We start from the raw sequence: 23,923 nt of genomic DNA on the forward strand, positions 1-23,923 counted from the left end.
GTTTTGGTCCTGATGGACCGAAGCCTTCTGCCGGAGGGGAGTAGCTGAAACAGAGAGTGTCCAGGGTGGGAGAAATCGGCCATAATCTTCCTCGCTCGCCTCATAGACCTTGTCGTGTGCAGGTCCTCGAGGGTCGGTAGATTGCAGGCAATTACCTTCTCAGCAGTGTGGATGATACGCTGCAGTCTGCTCTTGTCCTTGGCAGTGGCAGCAGCGTACCAGACGGTTATGGAGGAGGTGAGGATGGATTCAATGATCGCTGTATAGAATTGCACCATCATTGTCTTTGGCAGGTTGAATTTCTTCAGCTGCCGTAGAAAGTACATCCTCTGTTGAGCTTTCTTGGTGAGGGAGCTGATGTTCAATTCCCACTTGAGGTCCCGGGAGAGAATAGTGCCCAGGAAGCGGAAGGACTCTACAATTTTTACTGGGGAGTCTAACAGGGTGATGGGGGTGAGTGGTGCTGTATTCTTCCTGAAGTCCACAACCATCTCAACTGTCTTTAGAGCATTTAGCTCTAAGTTGTTCTGGCTACACCAGGTCACCAGATTGTCAGCTTCCCACCTATAGTCAGACTCATCCCCACCAGAGATCAGCCCAATGAGGGTGGTGTCATCCGCAAACTTCAATAGTTTGACGGACAGATGATTGGAGGTGCAGCTGTTGGTATACAGGGAGAAGAGCAGAGGGGAAAGGACGCAGCCCTGAGGAGTTCCGGTGCTGATGGACCTGGAGCCAGAAACTTGTGTTCCCAGCTTAACGCACTGCTTCCTGTCAGACAGGAAGTCTGTGATCCATTTACAGGTGGTGTATGGCACGTTCAGCTGGAAGAGCTTGTCCTGAAGCAGGGCAGGGATGATGGTGTTGAAGGCAGAGCTGAAGTCCACAAACAGGATCCTGGCGTAGGATGCTGGGGCGTCCAGATGCTGTAGGGTGAAGTGGAGGGCCATGTTAACTGCATCCTCCACAGACCTGTTGGCTCTGTAGGCAAACTGAAGGGGGTCCAGGAGAGGGTCTGTGATGGCTTTGAGGTGTGCCAGGACCAGGCGCTCAAAAGACTTCATTACCACAGATGTAAGGGCGACCGGTCTGTAATCATTTAGTCCTGTTGGCCTTAGCTTTTTGGGCACAGGGATGATGGTGGAGGACTTGAGACAGGCTGGTACATGGCATGTCTCCAGGGAGGTGTTAAAGATGTTGGTGAACACCGGAGACAGCTGGTCAGCGCAGTGCCTGAGGGTGGCTGGAGAGACAGAGTCCGGCCCGGCTGCTTTGCGTGGATTCTGCCTCTTGAAAAGTCTATTAACTTCTCCCTCCTGAAAGGAGATAGTCGTCTCTGTAGTATTGGTGGGGGATGGGGCCTCTTGGGTTGGAAGGGGTGGTTCAGGACAGTCCAATTGTCTTTCAAATCTACAGTAGAACTCGTTCAGGTCGTTGGCTAGGCGGGAGTCGTTAGTGGTGTGGGGGGCTCTGGGTTTGTAGTTGGTGATCTGCCTGAGCCCTCTCCAGACAGAAGCAGCGTCGTTTGTAGAGAACTGGTGTTTTAGTCTCTCTGAGTACAGTCGTTTAGCCTCTCTCACCGCTTTGCTAAACCTGTTCTTCGACTCCTTGAATCTGTCTCTATCTCCACTCCTAAACGCTTCCTCCTTCTCCAACCTCAACCTTCTGAGCTTTGCTGAGAACCAGGGCTTATTGTTGTTAAAGTTCACCCTGGTACGTGTTGGGATACAGCAGTCCTCACAGAAGCTGATGTAGGACGTCACAGCCTCTGTGAGTTCATCCAGACTATTGGTAGCAGTCGTGAACATATCCCAGTCAGTACAGTCTAAGCACGCCCGCAAATCTTCCACAGCCTCACTGGTCCACTGTTTAGATGTCCTCACAGCAGGTTTACAGAGTTTTAGTTTCTGCCTGTATGCAGGAATCAGGTGGACCATGGCATGGTCAGAGTGTCCTAGTGCTGCTCGGGGGACGGCGTGGTAGGCTCTACTGACTGTAGTGTAGCAGTGATCCAGAGTGTTCCCTTCTCTGGTTGGGCATTTAATGAATTGTATGTATTTGGGGAGTTCGTGGCTGAGATTACCTTTGTTAAAGTCGCCAAGTACGATAACCAACGAATCTGGATTTGCTCGCTCCACACTCAGAATCTGATCGGCGAGCATGCGTTGGGCCTCTTTAACCTGAGGACAAGGCGGCAAATAAACTCCGACCAAAATGAGCGACGCGAACTCGCGAGGCGAGTAAAACGGTTTACAGGTTATAAAAATTGATTCAAGGAGTGGAGAACAATGTTGCAGAATCACTGTCACATCTACACACCAGCCACTGTTAATGTAAAAACAAATACCACCGCCTTTCGTCTTGCCAGAGAGTGCTATGTCACGATCCGATCTTACAAGATGGAATCCTGCTAGTTGTAGCGAAGTGTCCGGAATCAAATCACACAGCCATGTTTCCGTGAAGCACAATGCAGAAGCTGAAAGAAAGTCTTTGTTTTTTACCATCAGTAGCTGAAGTTCTTCCATTTTGTTGTACAGTGAACGTACGTTGGAGAGGAAAAAGCTCGGAAGCACTGTTCGGATCCCGCGTCTGCGTAGCCGTACTAGAGCCCCCGACCGTTTACCCCTTGGGCGGCGTTTCGTTGCTTGAGCAAAGCCTAGCGCGGCATTGACTAGAATGCCTACTAATTCTTGGGCGAGGTTTAGGACTGTGACTCATGCAGCTGCAATGGCTGCTTTGGGTACGCGGTCCAGACCTCCCCAGAGACCCTGGCTGACAGAGGAGGTGTTCAGGATAGTTGAGAAAAAGCGACAGGCCCACTGTCATCGGCTACAGAATCCCACGTCAGAGAATGAGGAGGCTTACCGCAGCCTTCGCTCGGAGGTTCGGAGACCCGTGGGGCGCTGCAAGGATGGGTGGTGGTCGTGGGTTGCTGAGGAGATGGAGTCTGCCTCAGTGGCTCGTGATCACAAATCTCTCAGCGCCACACCTATTACCATCACTAGAGGAAAGAACGGTGTTCCAATCTCCGACCCCCAGGAACAGGTTTGCAGATTTGCTGAGCATTTCTGTGAGGTCCTGGGGGAGGGGAAACCCCTCAGCCACGAAAACATCGTGGCACAAAGTGGGGATGACCCTGCTGAGGCTGTGGTGCCTCAAATATTGGAAGAAGTCACCCCCTGTGAGTGACTGGCTGAGGTGCCATCTGTTGAGGAAGTACTGAAGGCGATCCGGAGTCTGAGACCAGGAAAGGCACCGGGCAGAGATGATCTCCCAAGCGAAATGCTGAGGGAGGGTGGTTTTTTTGGACAGACTGCCATATATGACATCATAACAACATTCTGGACCACTGGATGGGTTCTGCAAGAATGGAAGGATGCCCACCTGGTCCCCCTCTTTAAGAAGGGGGATCACACAATCTGTAACAGCTACAGGGGCATCTCACTCCTCAGTTGCCGGGAAATGTCCTGGCAAGGATTATTCAACATCGCCTCGCCAGGCACGCTGAGGAGAGGCTTGCGGAGCCCCAATGCGGTTTCTGGAAAGGGCGGTCCTGCACAGATGCCATATTTTCTGTCCGTCTACTACAGCAGAGGTGTAGAGAATTCCAACAAGACCTACATCTCTGCTTTATTGACCTGGTCAAGGCCTATGATACCATCAGTAGGCCTGGGCTCTGGGTTGTTCTTCGTGCTTTTGGAGTCCCTGATCCCCTGCTCACGATCATTAAGGACCTTCATGATGGTGAGCGGGTCTGGGTAAAACTACGTGGCCGGGAGTCAGAGCCATTCGCTGTACACCTTGGGGTGCGACAGGGATGTCCTCTGGCTCCCACATTATTTAACATCTATTTTGACCACGTAGTTCGTGAAGCCTTCAATAGCTGTACCGGGGGAATCTCCATTTGGTACAGATATAATGGGATGCTGATCGATGCCCGGGTGCGGTCAAGGGATGGCTCCCTATTGCTCAACCACGTTATGTATGCCGATGATTTGGTAACAGCTGCTCATTCAGAGGAGGAGTTGGAGATTCTGCTGCTGAGACTGGAGCGTGCCACTAAGAGGTGGGACCTTACCATCAGCCCCACCAAAACTAAGCACCTGCCTGGGTATTTTGTACTATCGGACACTCCACCCCCACAACTCCCAATCGGTGATGGGGCAGTTGTGGAGAGAGTGGAGAGTTTCCCATACCTGGGCAGTGTGCTTATGACTGGCTCCAGTTTAACAGCAGAGGTCTCACTCCGAATCAGTCGAGCGGCAATATATTTTCATCGGTTGCGTAACGCTGTGTGGAAGCTACCTGGTCTGTCGCTCCGCACTAAGATTCAGGTCTTCTCGGCCACGGTCATTCCCTCCCTTCTCTACGCTTGCGAAACGTGGACCCCCTTAATGGAACATCTTCGCCGGTTAGAAACATTTAGGCTAGCCTGCCTACGATCCATCCTGGGTTTAACCAGGCTGGATTGTGTGAGGAGCTCACAAATCCTTGAAAGATCTGGGAAAGGTCCCATCGGTGAACTCCTCTGGCAGGCAAGGCTGTGTTGGCTGGGTCATGTAGCCCGCATGCCCAGCCACCGCATGCCGAAACAGCTTTTGTTCGGCCGGATCGAGGGGGCTAAACGGGCGTGGCACGGTTTAGAGAAGAGATGGAGTGACGTGGTACAGGAGGACGTGGAGCTGAGTGGACTTGCCGATGACCGGTACCAGCGGTGTCAAGATCGGCCTCTGTGGAGGAGGCTCGTGAAGGATGCTACTGGGCAGTTTGAGGTAGTCGCCCTCCAACAACAACGGAGGGCGGAGAAGCGACGCTCACAACAACGAGCGGAGCGCCGGGTGGCTAAAGCACAGCAGGTTGGCACAGTAGGGGGCACAGGTGGTGCATCAGCCAGTCATCTCAGTCAGTCGACCCGTGGCACCTGCTGGGTCTGCCCCGTGACCTCCTGCCAGCGGGCGTTCGACACTTCACGTGGCCTCAAGGTGCACATAGCCTGGCACAAGCGTCGTGGTGACGTCACCGCCACTTAGTGGCGAATGGCGGTTGTTGTTGTTGTTATTGTCCGTGTGTATCTTTGCCTGCGTGTGTGTAGGTGCTGATACTCGCTACTAACACAGCACTTGCCCCTACTGCCCAGCTAGAGGCTACACGGGGGACCTTTATCTGTGCGTGTTCTGCTGCTGCTGCTGCTGCACATGAGTGATGTTGTGTCCGATTTATCTCGACATAGGCAGCCTTTTCCGGAGAGACTAAATGCATAGATTAAGATCTCGGCTGACACGTGCTTTGGGTGTGGGTTGGGTGTTAGAGGCTACACGGGGGACCTTTGCCTGTGTCTGTGTGTGTGTGTAAGTGCTGCTACTCGCTACTAACAGCACTTGACCATACAGCCACTGTTAGAGGCTACACGGGGGATCTTTGTCTGTGTCTTTGTGTGTAGGTGCTGCTACTCGCTACTGAAAGCACTTGCCCATACAGCCCTGCTAGAGGCTACACGGGGGACCTTTGCCTGTGTCTGTGTGTAAGTGCTGCTACTCGCTACTAACAGCACTTGACCATACAGCCACTGTTAGAGGCTACACGGGGGATCTTTGTCTGTGTCTTTGTGTGTAGGTGCTGCTACTCGCTACTGACAGCACTTGTCCCTACAGCCCTGTTAGAGGCTACACGGGGAAGCTTTGTCTGTGTGTGTGTAGGTGCTGCTACTTGCTACTAACAGCACTTGCCCCTACAGCCCTGTTAGACGCTACACGGGGGACCTTTGTCAGTGTGTAACTCCGTGCACGTCACAGCCACAACATCCTGACCACAAAAAAAACACGGCTGGGAAATCTCTGTGGGAGTCTCAGAGACTAACACTGAACTCTGTGGGAGTCTAAAAGATTAACACTGAACCCTATGGGAGTCTCAGTGTTTGACACTGAACCCTGTGGGAGTCTCAGTGATTAACACTGAACCCTGTGGGAGTCTCAGTGATTAACACTGAACCCTGTGGGAGTCTCAGTGATTAACACTGAACCCTGTGGGAGTCTCAGTGATTAACACTGAACCCTCTGGGAGTCTCAGTGATTAACACTGAACCCTGTGGGAGTCTCAGTGATTAACACTGAACCCTGTGGGAGTCTCAGAGACTAACACTGAACCCTGTGGGAGTCTCAGTGATTAACACTGACCCTGTGGGAGTCTCAGTGATTAACACTGAACCCTGTGGGAGTCTCAGTGATTAACACTGAACCCTGTGGGAGTCTCAGTGATTAACACTGAACCCTGTGGGAGTCTCAGTGATTAACACTGAACCCTCTGGGAGTCTCAGTGATTAACACTGAACCCTGTGGGAGTCTCAGTGATTAACACTGAACCCTGTGGGAGTCTCAGAGACTAACACTGAACCCTGTGGGAGTCTCAGTGATTAACACTGACCCTGTGGGAGTCTCAGTGATTAACACTGAACCCTGTGGGAGTCTCAGTGATTAACACTGAACCCTGTGGGAGTCTCAGTGATTAACACTGAACCCTGTGGGAGTCTCAGTGATTAACACTGAACCCTGTGGGAGACTCAGTGATTAACACTGAACCCTGTGGGAGTCTCAGTGATTAACACTGAACCCTGTGGGAGTCTCAGTGATTAACACTGAACCATGTGGGAGTCTCAGTGATTAACACTGAACCCTGTGGGAGTCTCAGTGATTAACACTGAACCCTGTGGGAGTCTCAGTGATTAACACTGAACCCTGTGGGAGTCTCAGTGATTAACACTGAACCCTGTGGGAGTCTCAGTGATTAACACTGAACCCTCTGGGAGTCTCAGTGATTAACACTGAACCCTGTGGGAGTCTCAGTGATTAACACTGAACCCTGTGGGAGTCTCAGAGACTAACACTGAACCCTGTGGGAGTCTCAGTGATTAACACTGAACCCTATGGGAGTCTCAGTGATTAACACTGACCCTGTGGGAGTCTCAGTGATTAACACTGAACCCTGTGGGAGTCTCAGTGATTAACACTGAACCCTGTGGGAGTCCCACTGATTAACACTGAACCCTGTGGGAGTCTCAGTGATTAACACTGAACCCTATGGGAGTCTCAGTGATTAACACTGAACCCTGTGGGAGTCTCAGTGATTAACACTGAACCCTGTGGGAGTCTCAGTGATTAACACTGAACCCTGTGGGAGTCTCAGTGATTAACACTGAACCCTGTGGGAGTCTCAGTGATTAACACTGAACCCTAGGGAAGTCTCAGAGACTAACACTGAACCCTGTGGGAGTCTCAGTGATTAACACTGAACCCTGTGGGAGTCTCAGTGATTAACACTGAACCCTGTGGGAGTCTCAGTGATTAACACTGAACCCTATGGGAGTCTCAGTGATTAACACTGAACCCTGCGGGAGTCTCAGTGATTAACACTGAACCCTGTGAGACTCTCAGTGATTAACACTGAACCCTGTGGGAGTCTCAGTGATTAACACTGAACCCTGTGGGAGTCTCAGTGATTAACACTGAACCCTATGGGAGTCTCAGTGATTAACACTGAACCCTATGGGAGTCTCAGTGATTAACACTGAACCCTGTGGGAGTCTCAGTGATTAACACTGAACCCTGTGAGACTCTCAGTGATTAACACTGAACCCTGTGGGAGTCTCACTGATTAACACTGAACCCTGTGGGAGCCTTAGTCTGGCTCTGTGAGCCACATTGATTCATACTGAACCCTGTGGGAGCCTTTAGTCTGGCTCTGTGAGCCTCAGTGATTAATACTGAACCCTTTGGGAGCCTTTAGTCTGGCTCTGTGAGCCACATTGATTCATACTGAACCCTGTGGGAGCCTTAGTCTGGCTCTGTGAGCCTCAGTGATTAATACTAAACCCTGTGGGAGCCTTAGTCTGGCTCTGTGAGCCTCAGTGATTCATACTGAACCCTGTGGGAGCCTTTAGTCTGGCTCTGTGAGCGTGAGCGATTTTTGCATGTTTTTAAGCACGATATATACACACAGACAATGGTCCCCGTGTCGCCTTTAACTCGAAGTCGTGGCAAGTGCTGCTAGTAGCTTCTATGAAGGGTTCAAACTCACTCATCCACTAACCCACTCACTCACTCACCCACTCACTCACTCACCCGCTCACTCACTCACCCATTCACTCACCCTCTCACTCACTCATCCACTCACTCACTCACTCACCCACTCCTTCGCTCATCCACCCACTCACCCACTCACTCACCCACTCACTCACCCACTCACTCACTCACTCACCCGCTCACTCACTCACCCACTCACTCACCCACCCATCCACCCATTCACTCGGTCACCCACTCACTCACCCACTCACTCACCAACTAACTCACCCACTAACTCACACCCACTCACTCCCCCACTCATTCACCAACTCACGTACCCACCCCATCACTCAACCACTAACTCACTCATTCACTCACTCACCCCCTCACTCACACACTCATTCACTCAGCCACTCACTCATCCCCCCACTCACCCAATCACTCACTCATCATCTTAATCACTCACCCACTGACTCACTCACCCACGCACTCATTCACTCACTCACCCACTCATTCACTCACCCACTCACCCACCCACCCACTCATTCCCTCAGCCACTCACTCACTCACCCACCCACTCACTTACCCACCCACACATTCACTCGGTCACCCACTCACTCACCAACTAACTCACCCACTAACTCACACCCACTCACTCACCCACTCATTCACCAACTCACGTACCCACCCAATCACTCAACCACTAACTCACTCATTCACGCACTCACCCCCTCACTCACACACTCATTCACTCAGCCACTCACTTATCCCCCCACTCACCTAATCACTCACTCATCCTCTTAATCACTCACCCACGCACTAATTCACTCACTCACACACTCATTCACTCACTCAATAACTCACTCACACACTCACCCACCCATTCACTCAGCCACTCACTCTCCCACTCACTCACCCACGAACTCACTCACCCACGCACCCATTCACTCAGTCAATAACTCACTCACACACTGACCCACTTACTCACCCACTCACTCACTCACCCATTCACTCAGCCACTCACTCTCCCACTCACTCACCCACCCACACATTCACTCAGTCACCTACTCAACCACCCACCCACTCACTGACACACTCATCCACTCAGCCGCTCACTCATTCCCCCACTCACTTATCAACTCACACAATCACTCACTCATTCACTTAATCACTCACCCACCCACCCACTCAATGACACACTCATTCACTCAGTCGTTCACTCACTCACACACGTGTACACACACACACGTGTACACACACACCACACGTGTACACACACCACACGTGTACACACACCACGCGTGTACACACACACGTGTGGTGGTGTGTACACACACACACGTGTACACACACCACCACACGTGTACACACACACGTGTACACACACCACACGTGTACACACACACGTGTACACACACCACACGTGTACACACCACACGTGAACACACACCACCACACGTGTACACACCACACGTGTACACACACCACACGTGTACACACCACACGTGTACACACACCACCACACGTGTACACACATCACACGTGTACACACCACACGTGTACACACACACCACACGTGTACACACATCACATGTGTACACACCACACGTGTACACACACCACCACACGTGTACACACCACACGTGTACACACACCACACGTGTACACACCACACGTGTACACACACCACCACACGTGTACACACCACACGTGTACACACACCACACGTGTACACACCACACATGTACACACACCACACGTGTACACACCACACGTGTACACACACCACCACACGTGTACACACACCACACGTGTACACACACACCACACGTGTACACACCACCACACGTGTACACACACCACCACTCGTGTACACACACCACACGTGTACACACACACGTGTACACACACACACCACGTGTACACACACCACCACACGTGTACACACACCACCACACGTGTACACACACACCACACGTGTACACACATCACGTGTACACACCACACGTGTACACACCACACGTGTAAACACACCACGCGTGTACACACACACACGTGTACACACACACGTGTGGTGGTGTGTACACACACACACGTGTACACACACCACCACACGTGTACACACACACGTGTACACACACCACACGTGTACACACCACACGTGAACACACCACACGTGTACACACACCACCACACGTGTACACACACACCACACGTGTACACACATCACGTGTACACACCACACGTGTACACACCACACGTGTACACACCACACGTGTACACACACCACACGTGTACACACACCACACGTGTACACACACCACCACACGTGTACACACACACCACACGTGTACACACACACGTGTACACACCACCACACGTGTACACACACCACACGTGTACACACACCACCACACGTGTACACACACCACACGTGTACACACACCACCACACGTGTACACACACCACACGTGTACACACACCGCACGTGTACACACCACCACACGTGTACACACCACACGTGTACACACACCACCACACGTGTACACACACCACCACACGTGTACACACCACCACACGTGTACACACCACACGTGTGCACACACCACACGTGTACACACACCACCACACGTGTACACACCACATGTGTACACACACCACCACACGTGTACACACCACACGTGTACACACACCACCACACGTGTACACACATCACACGTGTATACACACCACACGTGTACACACCACACGTGTACACACCACACGTGCACACGCACACACGTGTACACACACCACCACACGTGTACACACACGTGTACACACCACACGTGTACACACACCACACGTGTACACACACCACCACACGTGTACACACACCACCACACGTGTACACACACACCACACGTGTACACACCACACGTGTACACACACCACCACACGTGTACACACACACACCACACGTGTACACACACACCACACGTGTACACACACACGTGTACACACCACCACACGTGTACACACACCACACGTGTACACACACCACCACACGTGTACACACACCACACGTGTACACACACCACCACACGTGTACACACACCACACGTGTACACACACCGCACGTGTACACACCACCACACGTGTACACACCACACGTGTACACACACCACCACACGTGTACACACACCACCACACGTGTACACACCACCACACGTGTACACACCACACGTGTGCACACACCACACGTGTACACACACCACCACACGTGTACACACCACATGTGTACACACACCACCACACGTGTACACACCACACGTGTACACACACCACCACACGTGTACACACATCACACGTGTATACACACCACACGTGTACACACCACACGTGTACACACCACACGTGCACACGCACACACGTGTACACACACCACCACACGTGTACACACACGTGTACACACCACACGTGTACACACACCACACGTGTACACACACCACCACACGTGTACACACACCACCACACGTGTACACACACACCACACGTGTACACACCACACGTGTACACACACCACCACACGTGTACACACACACCACACGTGTACACACACCACCACACGTGTACACACACACCACACGTGTACACACCACACGTGTACACACACCACCACACGTGTACACACACACACCACACGTGTACACACACCACCACACGTGTACACACACACCACACGTGTACACACCACACGTGTACACACACCACCACACGTGTACACACACACACCACACGTGTACACACACCACCACACGTGTACACACACATGTGTACACACCACACGTGTACACACACACCACACGTGTACACACACACCACACGTGTACACACCACACGTGTACACACCCACCACACGTGTACACACCACCACATGTGTACACACACCACGTGTACACACACCACCACACGTGTACACACACCACACGTGTACACACACACGTGTACACACACCACCACACGTGTACACACCACACGTGTACACACACACCACACGTGTACACACACCACACGTGTACACACACACCACACGTGTACACACACCACCACACGTGTACACACACCACCACACGTGTACACACACGTGTACACACCACACGTGTACACACACACCACACGTGTACACACACCACCACACGTGTACACACACGTGTACACACCACACGTGTACACACACACCACACGTGTACACACATCACACGTGTACACACACCACCACACGTGTACACACCACACGTGTACACACACACCACACGTGTACACACACCACACGTGTACACACACACCACACGTGTACACACACCACCACACGTGTACACACACCACCACACGTGTACACACACGTGTACACACCACACGTGTACACACACACCACACGTGTACACACACCACCACACGTGTACACACACGTGTACACACCACACGTGTACACACACACCACACGTGTACACACACACCACACGTGTACACACCACACGTGTACACACACCACCACACGTGTACACACACACACCACACGTGTACACACACCACCACACGTGTACACACACACCACCACACGTGTATACACACCACACGTGTACACACACCACCACACGTGTACACACCACACGTGTACACACACCACCACACGTGTACACACACACGTGTACACACACACCACACGTGTACACACACACCACACGTGTACACACACACCACACGTGTACACACACCACGTGTACACACACATGTGTACACACACCACGTGTACACACACCACACGTGTACACACCACACGTGTACACACACCACCACACGTGTACACACACACCACACGTGTACACACACTACGTGTACACACACACCACCACACGTGTACACACACACACCACACGTGTACACACACCACCACACGTGTACACACACCACGTGTACACACGCGACTCTCACCTGCAATGAGGCTGAGAGTGAGGAATGAGAATCTCATCACCGCTAACTTCATCCTCCTGAGTTGATGATGATGTTGTTGTTGTTGATATCGCCGATATTACTGATGATGATGATGCTGCTGCTGATGATGATGCTGCTGCTGATGATGATGCTGCTGCTGATGATGATGCTGCTGCTGATGATGATGCTGCTGCTGATGATGATGCTGCTGCTGATGCTGCTGCTGATGATGATGGTGCTGCTGATGATGATGATGCTGATGATGATGATGATGCTGATGATGATGGTGCTGCTGCTGATGATGATGCTGATGATGATGGTGCTGATGATGATGGTGCTGCTGATGCTGCTGCTGCTGCTCAGACATCAAAGGGGGAGTGGCTAAGGGAGGAGCCTGTGGCCTGGAGGGGGGCGGGGTCAGGAGGAAGAGGGCTGGGCTAGCGGTGGGTAAGGGGCGGGGTTAGGGAAGGAAGAAGGAGGGGCCTGCGGTTGGAGGGGGCGGCGTTAGGAGGAAGAGGGCGGGGCCAGCGGTTGGAGGGGGCGGGGTCAGTATGAAGTGGGGCATGGGCCAGCGATGAGAGGGGGCGGGGTTAGCGTAGGAAAAAGGAGGGGCCAGCGATGAAAGAGGGCGGGGTCGTGGGGAAAAGGGAGGAGCCCTGCTGTTGGAGGGGGTGGGGGGGTCAGGAGGAAGAGGGCGGGGTCAGCAGTGAGAGGGGGCGGGGTAAGGAGGAAGAGGGCGGGGTCGTGGGGAAAAGGGAGGAGCCCTGCGGTGGGAGGGGGGCGGGGGGTCAGGAGGAAGAGGGCGGTGCCAGCGGTGAGAAGGGGTGGGGTCAGAAGGAAGAGGGCGGTGCCAGCGGTGAGAAGGGGTGGGGTCAGAAGGAAGAGGGCGGGGTCGTGGGGAAAAGGGAGGAGCCCTGCAGTGGGAGGGGGGCTGGGCCAGGGGGAAGAGGGCGGGGCCAGCGGTGAGAAGGGGCGGGGTCAGGTGGAAGAGGGCGGGGCCAGCGGTGAGAGGGGGCGGGGTCAGGTGGAAGAGGGCGGGGTCGTGGGGAGAAGGGAGGAGCCCTGCGGAGGGAGGGTGGCTGGGCCAGGGGGAAGAGGGCGGGGCCAGCGGTGAGAAGGGGCGGGGTCAGGAGGAAGAGGGCGGCGCCAGTGGTGAGAGGGGGCGGGGTCAGGTGGAAGAGGGCGGGGTCGTGGGGAAAAGGGAGGAGCTCTGCGTTGGGAGGGGGGCGGGGGGGTCAGGAGGAAGAGGGCGGGGCCAGCGGTGAGATGGGGCGGGATCAGGAGGAAGAGGGCGGGGCCAGCGGCGAGAGGGGGCGGGGGCCATTGGGAGGGGAAGGGGGCGTGACCAACGTTGGTCGGACAGTGGGAAGTGTTGGGCAAACGTTCACCCGACGTTTCAACCGCACAGGGAGCCAACGTTGCAGCAACGTTGGCTCCCTGTGCGGTCGAAACCATTGGGTCGACGTTCACCCGACGTTCACCTCTGTTGACTGGGGAGAGAAGCAGCTGTGGGGGGCTGGTGCCCCCCTCCCCATTACGTGGGGTGGGGGGCCAGGTCTAATTGGTGGAGGGCTGATGCCCCCCCTCACTCTCCACACGTGGGGGGCCAGGTGTAATTGGAGGGGGGCTAATGACCCGCCCATTAACCCCCCGCCCCCACCCCCCCCCCCCCGGGGGGATCACGTGACGTCAGCCCGAGCTGTCCAATGGAATCCTCTTTGCGGACGTTTTGAGCGCTACGGCCATTGAGGTGGGGGAGGGGGGAGGGGGGAGGGAGGGGGGAGGGAGGGGGGAGAGAGGGGGGAGAGAGGGGGGAGGGAGGGGGAAGGGAGGGGAAGGGAGGGGGAGGGAGGGGGGAGGGAGGGGGAGGGAGGGGGAGGGAGGGGGGAGGGAGGGGGGAGGGAGGGGGGAGAGAGGGGGGAGGGAGGGGGAGGGAGGGGGGAGAGAGGGGGGAGGGAGGGGGAAGGGAGGGGAAGGGAGGGGGAGGGAGGGGGGAGGGAGGGGGGAGGGAGGGGGGAGGGGGGAGGGAGGGGGGAGGGGGGAGGGAGGAGGGAGGGGTCTCGTCATCCCCCACCCCCACCCCCCACACCGCCTCCCCATTGTCTCTGTGCCCGCGTTCCCCGCCGCTGACTCACCGATAATGGCCCCTACGACTTTAGTGAACTTCTCATCGGCCTCGGGGCTTTAACCCTCCCACCCCACCCCGCCGCTGCTGCTGTTGTTGTTGTTTACGCTGCCGCTGGGTAATGGATGAAGGTCCCACAGGGTTCAGTGTTAGCCACTGAGACTCCCACAGGGTTCAGTGTTAGTCACTGAGAGACTCCCACAGGGTTCAGTGTCGATCACTGAGACTCCCACAGGGTTCAGTGTTAATCACTGAGACTCCTACAGGGTTCAGTGTTAATCACTGAGACTCCCACAGGGTTCAGTGTTAATCACTGAGACTCCCACAGGGTTCAGTGTTAATCACTGAGACTCCCACAGGGTTCAGTGTTAATCACGGAGACTCCCACAGGGTTCAGTGTCGATCACTGAGACTCCCACAGGGTTCAGTGTTAATCACGGAGACTCCCACAGGGTTCAGTGTTAATCACTGAGACTCCCACAGGGTTCAGTGTTAATCACTGAGACTCCCACAGGGTTCAGTGTTAGCCACTGAGACTCCCACAGGGTTCAGTGTTAATCACGGAGACTCCCACAGGGTTCAGTGTCGATCACTGAGACTCCCACAGGGTTCAGTGTTAATCACGGAGACTCCCACAGGGTTCAGTGTTAATCACTGAGACTCCCACAGGGTTCAGTGTTAGCCACTGAGACTCCCACAGGGTTCAGTGTTAATCTCTGAGACTCCCATAGGGTTCAGTGTTAGCCACTGAGACTCCCACAGGGTTCAGTGTTAATCACGGAGACTCCCACAGGGTTCAGTGTTAATCACTGAGACTCCCACAGGGTTCAGTGTTAGCCACTGAGACTCCCACAGGGTTCAGTGTTAATCTCTGAGACTCCCATAGGGTTCAGTGTTAGCCACTGAGACTCCCACAGGGTTCAGTGTTAATCACTGAGACTCCCACAGGGTTCAGTGTTAATCACTGAGACTCCCACAGGGTTCAGTGTTAATCACTGAGACTCCCACAGGGTTCAGTGTTAGCCACTGAGACTCCCACAGGGTTCAGTGTTAATCTCTGAGACTCCCATAGGGTTCAGTGTTAGCCACTGAGACTCCCACAGGGTTCAGTGTTAATCACTGAGACTCCCACAGGGTTCAGTGTTAATCACTGAGACTCCCACAGGGTTCAGTGTTAATCTCTGAGACTCCCATAGGGTTCAGTGTTAATCACTGAGACTCCCACAGGGTTCAGTGTTAATCACTGAGACTCCCACAGGGTTCAGTGTTAGCCACTAGACTCCCACAGGGTTCAGTGTTAATCACTGAGACTCCCACAGGGTTCAGTGTTAATCACTGAGACTCCCACAGGGTTCAGTGTCAATCACTGAGACTCCCACAGGGTTCAGTGTTAATCTCTGAGACTCCCACAGGGTTCAATGTTAATCACTGAGACTTCCACAGGGTTCAGTGTTAATCACTGAGACTCCCACAGGGTTCAGTGTTAATCACTGAGACTCCCACAGGGTTCAGTGTTAATCACTGAGACTCCCACAGGGTTCAGTGTTAATCTCCGAGACTCCCACAGGGTTCAGTGTTAATCACTGAGACTCCCACAGGGTTCAGTGTTAATCACTGAGACTCCCACAGGGTTCAGTGTTTATCACTGAGACTCCCACAGGGTTCAGTGTTAGCCACTGAGTCTCCCACAGGGTTCAGTGTTGATCACTGAGACTCCCACAGGGTTCAGTGTTAATCACTGAGAGACTCCCACAGAGTTCAGTGTTAATCACTGAGACTCCAACAGGGTTCAGTGTTGATCACTGAGACTCCCACAGGGTTCAGTGTTAATCACTGAGACTCCCACAGGGTTCAGTGTTAATCACTGAGACTCCCACAGGGTTCAGTGTTAATCACTGAGACTCCCACAGGGTTCAGTGTTAATCACTGAGACTCCCACAGGGTTCAGTGTTAATCACTGAGACTCCCACAGGGTTCAGTGTTGATCACTGAGACTCCCACAGGGTTCAGTGTTAATCACTGAGAGACTCCCACAGGGTTCAGTGTCAATCACTGAGACTCCCACAGGGTTCAGTGTTAATCACTGAGAGACTCCCACAGGGTTCAGTGTCAATCACTGAGACTCCCACAGGGTTCAGTGTTAATCTCTGAGACTCCCACAGGGTTCAGTGTTAATCTCTGAGACTCCCACAGGGTTCAGTGTTAATCTCTGAGACTCCCACAGGGTTCAGTGTTAATCTCTGAGACTCCCACAGGATTCAGTGTTAATCACTGAGACTCCCACAGGGTTCAGTGTTAATCTCTGAGACTCCCACAGGGTTCAGAGTTAATCACTGAGACTCCCATAGGGTTCAGTGTTAATCACTGAGACTCCCATAGGGTTCAGTGTTAATCTCTGAGACTCCCACAGGGTTCAGTGTTAATCACTGAGACTCCCATAGGGTTCAGTGTTACTCACTGAGACTCCCATAGGGTTCAGTGTTAATCTCTGAGACTCCCACAGGGTTCAGTGTTAATCTCTGAGACTCCCATAGGGCTCAGTGTTAATCACTAGACTCCCACATGGTTCAGTGTTAATCAGTGAGACTCCCACAAGGTTCAGTGTTAATCACTGAGAGTCTCCCACAGGGTTCAGTGTTAATCTCTGAGTCTCCCACAGGGTTCAGTGTTGATCACTGAGACTCCCACAGGGTTCAGTGTTAATCACTGAGACTCCCACAGGGTTCAGTGTTAATCACTGAAGACTCCCAGAGGCTTCAGTGTTAATCTCTTAGACTCCCACAGGGTTCAGTGTTAATCACTGAGACTCCAACAATGTTCAGTGTTAATCACTGAGAGACTTCCACAGGGTTCAGTGTTAATCACTGAGACTCCCACAGGGTTCAGTGTTAATCACTGAGACTCCCACAGGGTTCAGTGTCGATCACTGAGACTCCCACAGGGTTCAGTGTTAATCACTGAGACTCCCACAGGGTTCAGTGTTAATCACTGAGAGACTCCCACAGGGTTCAGTGTTAATCAGTGAGACTCCCACAGGGTTCAGTGTTAATCACTGAGACTCCTACAGGGTTCAGTGTCGATCACTGAGACTCCCACAGGGTTCAGTGTCAATCACTGAGACTCCCACAGGGTTCAGTGTCGATCACTGAGACTCCTACAGGGTTCAGTGTTAGCCACTGAGACTCCCACAGGGTTCAGTGTTAATCACTGAGACTCCTACAGGGTTCAGTGTTAATCACTGAGACTCCCACAGGGTTCAGTGTTAATCACTGAGACTCCCACAGGGTTCAGTGTCGATCACTGAGACTCCCACAGGGTTCAGTGTCGATCACTGAGACTCCCACAGGGTTCAGCGTTAATCTCCGAGACTCCCACAGGGTTCAGTGTTAATCACTGAGACTCCCACAGGGTTCAGTGTTAATCACTGAGACTCCCACAGGGTTCAGTGTTAATCACTGAGACTCCCACAGGGTTCAGTGTTAATCACTGAGACTCCCACAGGGTTCAGTGTTAATCACTGAGACTCCCACAGGGTTCAGTGTTAATCACTGAGACTCCCACAGGGTTCAGTGTTAATCACTGAGACTCCCACAGGGTTCAGTGTTAATCACTGAGACTCCCACAGGGTTCAGTGTTAATCTCTGAGACTCCCACAGGGTTCAGTGTTAATCACTGAGACTCCCACAGGGTCCAGTGTTAGTCACTGAGACTCCCACAGGGTTCAGTGTTAATCACTGAGACTCCCACAGGGTTCAGTGTTAATCACTGAAGACTCCCAGAGGCTTCAGTGTTAATCTCTTAGACTCCCACAGGGTTCAGTGTTAGCCACTGAGACTCCCACAGGGTTCAGAGTTAATCACTGAGCCTCCCACAATGTTCAGTGTTAATCACTGAGAGACTCCCACAGGGTTCAGTGTCAATCACTGAGACTCCCACAGGGTTCAGTGTCAATCACTGAGACTCCCACAGGGTTCAGTGTCAATCACTGAGACTCCCACAGGGTTCAGTGTTAATCACTGAGGCTCACAGAGCCAGACTAAGGCTCCCACAGGGTTCAGTGTTAATCACTGAGACTCCCCCAGGGTTCAGTGTTAGTCACTGAGACTCACACAGGGTTCAGTGTTAATCACTGAGACTCCCACAGGGTTCAGTGTCAATCACTGAGACTCCCACAGGGTTCAGTGTTAATCACTGAGACTCCCACAGGGTTCAGTGTTAATCACTGAGACTCCCACAGGGTTCAGTGTCAATCACTGAGACTCCCACAGGGTTCAGTGTTAATCACTGAGACTCCCACAGGGTTCAGTGTTAATCACTGAGACTCCCACAGGGTTCAGTGTTAATCACTGAGACTTCCACAGGGTTCAGTGTTAGTCTCTGAGACTCCCACAGGGTTCAGTGTTAATCACTGAGACTCCCACAGGGTTCAGTGTCAATCACTGAGAGTCTCACAGGAGGACCACGGTCGGAATTCGCGTTTTGTTTTCATTCAAGGCCTCCCACCCACGGACGATTTCGTCTTCCTCTGAGTGCCCGCTGCGTCTGCGAAATTTTTCGCACGCAACACCCCCGCAAGTCCATCTCATCCCCATCACCCCCAAGTGCCTCTCCCCCCTTAACCCCCCCCCCCTTCCCCTCCTTACCCCCTCTAACCCCAAATTTACCCAATCGCATTCCACCCCTAGGTGGACTCAGCCTCGAATGAGAAGCCGAGTTTGTCGTGTGGAGAGCCTGAGACTCCCACAGGGTTCAACATCGCAAGCCCACCGGGGTAGCTTTGTCTGTCTGTGTGTGTGTCTGTGTAGGTGCTGCTACTCGCTACTAACACAGCACTTGCCCCTAGAGCCACTGTTAGAGGCTACACGGGGTAGCTTTGTCTGTGTCTGTGTAGGTGCTGCTACTCGCTACTAACACAGCACTTGCCCCTACAGCCACTGTTAGAGGCTACACGGGGTAGCTTTGTCTGTGTCTGTGTGTAGGTGCTGCTACTCGCTACTGACAGCACTTGCCCCTACAGCCCTGTTAGAGGCTACACGGGGGACCTTTGTCTGTGTGTAGGTGCTGCTCCTCGCTACTAACACAGCACTTGCCCCTACAGCCCTGTTAGAGGCTACATGGGGTACCTTTGTCTGTGTGTGTGTGTAGGTGCTGCTACTCGCTACTAACAGCACTTGCCCCTACAGCTCTGTTGGAGGCTACACGGGGGAGCTTTGTCTGTGTCTATGTGTAGGTGCTGTTACTCGCTACTGACAGCACTTGCCCTTACAGCCACTGTTAGAGGCTACACGGGGTAGCTTTGTCTGTGTCTGTGTGTAGGTGCTGCTACTCGCTACTAACAGCACTTGCCCCTACAGCCGTGTTAGAGGCTACACGGGAGAGCTTTGTCTGTGTGTGTAGGTGCTGCTACTCGCTACTGACAGCACTTGCCCCTACAGCCACTGTTAGAGGCTACACGGGGGAGCTTTGTCTGTGTGTATGTGTAGGTGTTGCTACTCGCTACTAACACAGCACTTGCCCCTACAGCCACTGTTAGAGGCTACACGGGGTAGCTTTGTCTGTGTCTGTGTGTAGGTGCTGCTACTCGCTACTGACACAGCACTTGCCCCTACAGCCACTGTTAGAGGCTACACGGGGGAGCTTTGTCTGTGTGTGTATGTGCTGCTACTCGTTACTGACAGCACTTGCCCCTACAGCCACTGTTAGAGGCTACACGGGGTAGGTTTGTTTGTGTCTGGTGTGTAGGTGCTGCTACTCACTACTAACACAGCACTTGCCCCTACAGCCACTGTTAGAGGCTACATGGGGGACCTTTGTCTGTGTCTGTGTAGGTGCAGCTACTCGCTACTGACAGCACTTGCCCCTACAGCCCTGTTAGAGGCTACACGGGGTAGCTTTGTCTGTGTGTCTGTGTAGGTGCTGCTACTCGCTACTAACACAGCACTTGCCCCTACAGTCTGTTACAGGCTATACGAGGGGTCTTTGTGTCTGTGTAGGTGCTGCTACTCGCTACTAACACAGCACTTGCCCCTACAGCCCTGTTAGAGGCTACACGGGGGACCTTTGTCTGTGTCTGTGTAGGTGCTGCTACTCGCTACTAACACAGCACTTGCCCCTACAGCCCTGTTAGAGGCTACACGGGGGACCTTTGTCTGTGTCTGTGTAGGTGCGGCTACTCGCTACTAACACAGCACTTGCCCCTACAGCCACTGTTAGAGGCTACACGGGGGTAGCTTTGTCTGTGTCTGTGTGTAGGTGCTGTTACTCGCTACTGACAGCACTTGCCCCTACAGCCACTGTTAGAGGCTACACGGGGGAGCTTTGTCTGTGTGTGTGTGTAGGTGCTGCTACTCGCTACTGACAGCACTTGCCCCTACAGCATGTTAGAGGCTGCACGGGGGACCTTTGTCTGTGTGTGTGAAGGTGCTGCTACTCGCTACTAACACAGCACTTGCCCCTACAGCCACTGTTAGAGGCTACACGGGGTAGCTTTGTCTGTGTCTGTGTGTCTGTGTAGGTGCTGCTACTCGCTACTAACAGCACTTGCCCCTGCAGCCCTGTTAGAGGCTACATGGGGGACCTTTGTCTGTGTGTGTGTAGGTGCTGCTACTCGCTACTAACACAGCACTTGCCCCTACAGCCCTGCTAGAGGCTACACGGGGGAGCTTTGTCTGTGTCTGTGATGAGGCGTGCACATAGCCTGGCACAAGCGCCGTGGTGACGTCACCACCACTTAGTAGCGAATGGCGGTTGTTGTTGTTGTTGTGATGAGTGTTTGTATAAGTGTCAAGGTGGAGTTGACCCTGCTAGCTAGGAGGCTGTGGTGCCTCAGATATCAGTGGAAGTAGTCACCCCCTGTGAGTGAGTGAGTGTCAAGGTGGAGTTGACCCTGCTAGCTAGGAGGCTGTGGTGCCTCAGATATCAGAGGAAGTAGTCACCCCCTGTGAGTGAGTGAGTATCAAGGTGGAGTTGACCCTGATAGCTAGGAGGCTGTGGTGCCTCAGATATCAGAGGAAGTAGTCACCCCCTGTGAGTGTCAAGGTGGAGTTGACCCTGCTAGCTAGGGGACTGCGATGCCTCAGATATCAGTGGAAGTAGTCACCCCCTGTGAGTGAGTGACTATCAAGGTGGAGTTGACCCTGCTAGCTAGGAGGCTGTGGTGCCTCAGATATCAGAGGAAGTAGTCACCCCCTGTGAGTGAGTGACCATCAAGGTGGAGTTGACCCTGCTAGCTAGGGGACTGTGGTGCCTCAGATATCAGCAGAATTAGTCACCCACTGTGAGTGAGTGACTATCAAGGTGGAGTTGACCCTGCTAGCTAGGGGACTGCGATGCCTCAGATATCAGAGGAAGTAGTCACCCCCTGTGAGTGAGTGAGTGTCAAGGTGGAGTTGACCCTGCTAGCTAGGAGGCTGTGGTGCCTCAGATATCAGAGGAAGTAGTCACCCCCTGTGAGTGAGTGAGTATCAAGGTGGAGTTGACCCTGGTAGCTAGGGGCTGTGGTGCCTCAGATATCAGAGGAAGTAGTCACCCCCTGTGAGTGAGTGAGTATCAAGGTGGAGTTGACCCTGATAGCTAGGAGGCTGTGGTGCCTCAGATATCAGAGGAAGTAGTCACCCCCTGTGAGTGAGTATCAAGGTGGAGTTGACCCTGCTAGCTAGGGGGCTGTGGTGCCTCAGATATCAGAGGAAGTAGTCACCCCCTGTGAGTGAGTATCAAGGTGGAGTTGACCCTGCTAGCTAGTGGGCTGTGGTGCCTCAGATATCAGAGGAAGTAGTCACCCCCTGTGAGTGAGTATCAAGGTGGAGTTGATCCTGCTAGCTAGAGGGCTGTGGTGCCTCAGATATCAGAGGAAGTAGTCACCCCCTGTGAGTGAGTGAGTATCAAGGTGGAGTTGACCCTGCTAGCTAGGGGACTGCGATTCCTCAGATATCAGAGGAAGTAGTCACCCCCTGTGAGTGAGTGAGTATCAAGGTGGAGTTGACCCTGCTAGCTAGGGGCTGTGGTGCCTCAGATATCAGAGGAAGTAGTCACCCCCTGTGAGTGAGTGACTATCAAGGCTGGAGTTGACCCTGCTAGCTAGGGAACTGCGGTGCCTCAGATATCAGAGGAAGTAGTCACCCCCTGTGAGTATCAAGGTGGAGTTGACCCTGATAGCTAGGAGGCTGTGGTGCCTCAGATATCAGCGGAAGTAGTCACCCCCTGTGAGTGAGTGAGTATCAAGGTGGAGTTGACCCTGCTAGCTAGGGAGCTGTGGTGCCTCAGATATCAGCGGAAGTAGTCACCCCCTGTGAGTGAGTGATAATCAAGGTGGAGTTGACCCTGCTAGCTAGGGAGCTGTGGTGCCTCAGATATCAGCGGAAGTAGTCACCCCCTGTGAGTGAGTGAGTATCAAGGTGGAGTTGACCGTGCTAGCTAGGAGGCTGTGGTGCTTCAGATATCAGAGGAAGTAGTCACCCCCTGTGAGTGAGTGAGTATCAAGGTGGAGTTGACCGTGCTAGCTAGGAGGCTGTGGTGCCTCAGATATCAGAGGAAGTAGTCACCCCCTGTGAGTGAGTGAGTATCAAGGTGGAGTTGACCCTGCTAGCTAGAGGGCTGTGGTGCCTGAGATATCAGAGGAAGTAGTCACCCCCTGTGAGTGAGTGAGTATCAAGGTGGAGTTGACCCTGCGAGCTAGGGAGCTGCGGTGCCTCAGATATCAGAGGAAGTTGTCACCCCCTGTGAGTGAGTGACTATCAAGGTGGAGTTGACCCTGCTAGCTATGAGGCTGTGG

The 23,923-nt window shown here is 53.3% G+C and overlaps 1 protein-coding gene across 1 annotated transcript in view; it reads right to left on the reverse strand.

The window, feature by feature from the left end:
* The window catches only part of LOC116936888 (integrin alpha-L-like), a 179,319-nt gene extending 165,934 nt beyond the window's left edge, over positions 1–13,385 (reverse strand). The window contains exon 1 of the mRNA XM_076057808.1: positions 13,029–13,385. Coding sequence (XP_075913923.1) covers positions 13,029–13,080 — 52 coding nt within the window. The 5' untranslated portion in view covers positions 13,081–13,385. The remainder of the gene's footprint in view (positions 1–13,028) is intronic.
* Between the last annotated feature and the right edge of the window lie 10,538 nt (positions 13,386–23,923).

This window comes from Petromyzon marinus, chromosome 84 (genome assembly GCF_048934315.1).
Source record: "Petromyzon marinus isolate PM22_M1 ecotype Great Lakes invasive population chromosome 84, UKy_Petmar_22M1.pri1.0, whole genome shotgun sequence".
In the NCBI taxonomy this organism is placed as follows: domain Eukaryota; kingdom Metazoa; phylum Chordata; class Hyperoartia; order Petromyzontiformes; family Petromyzontidae; genus Petromyzon; species Petromyzon marinus.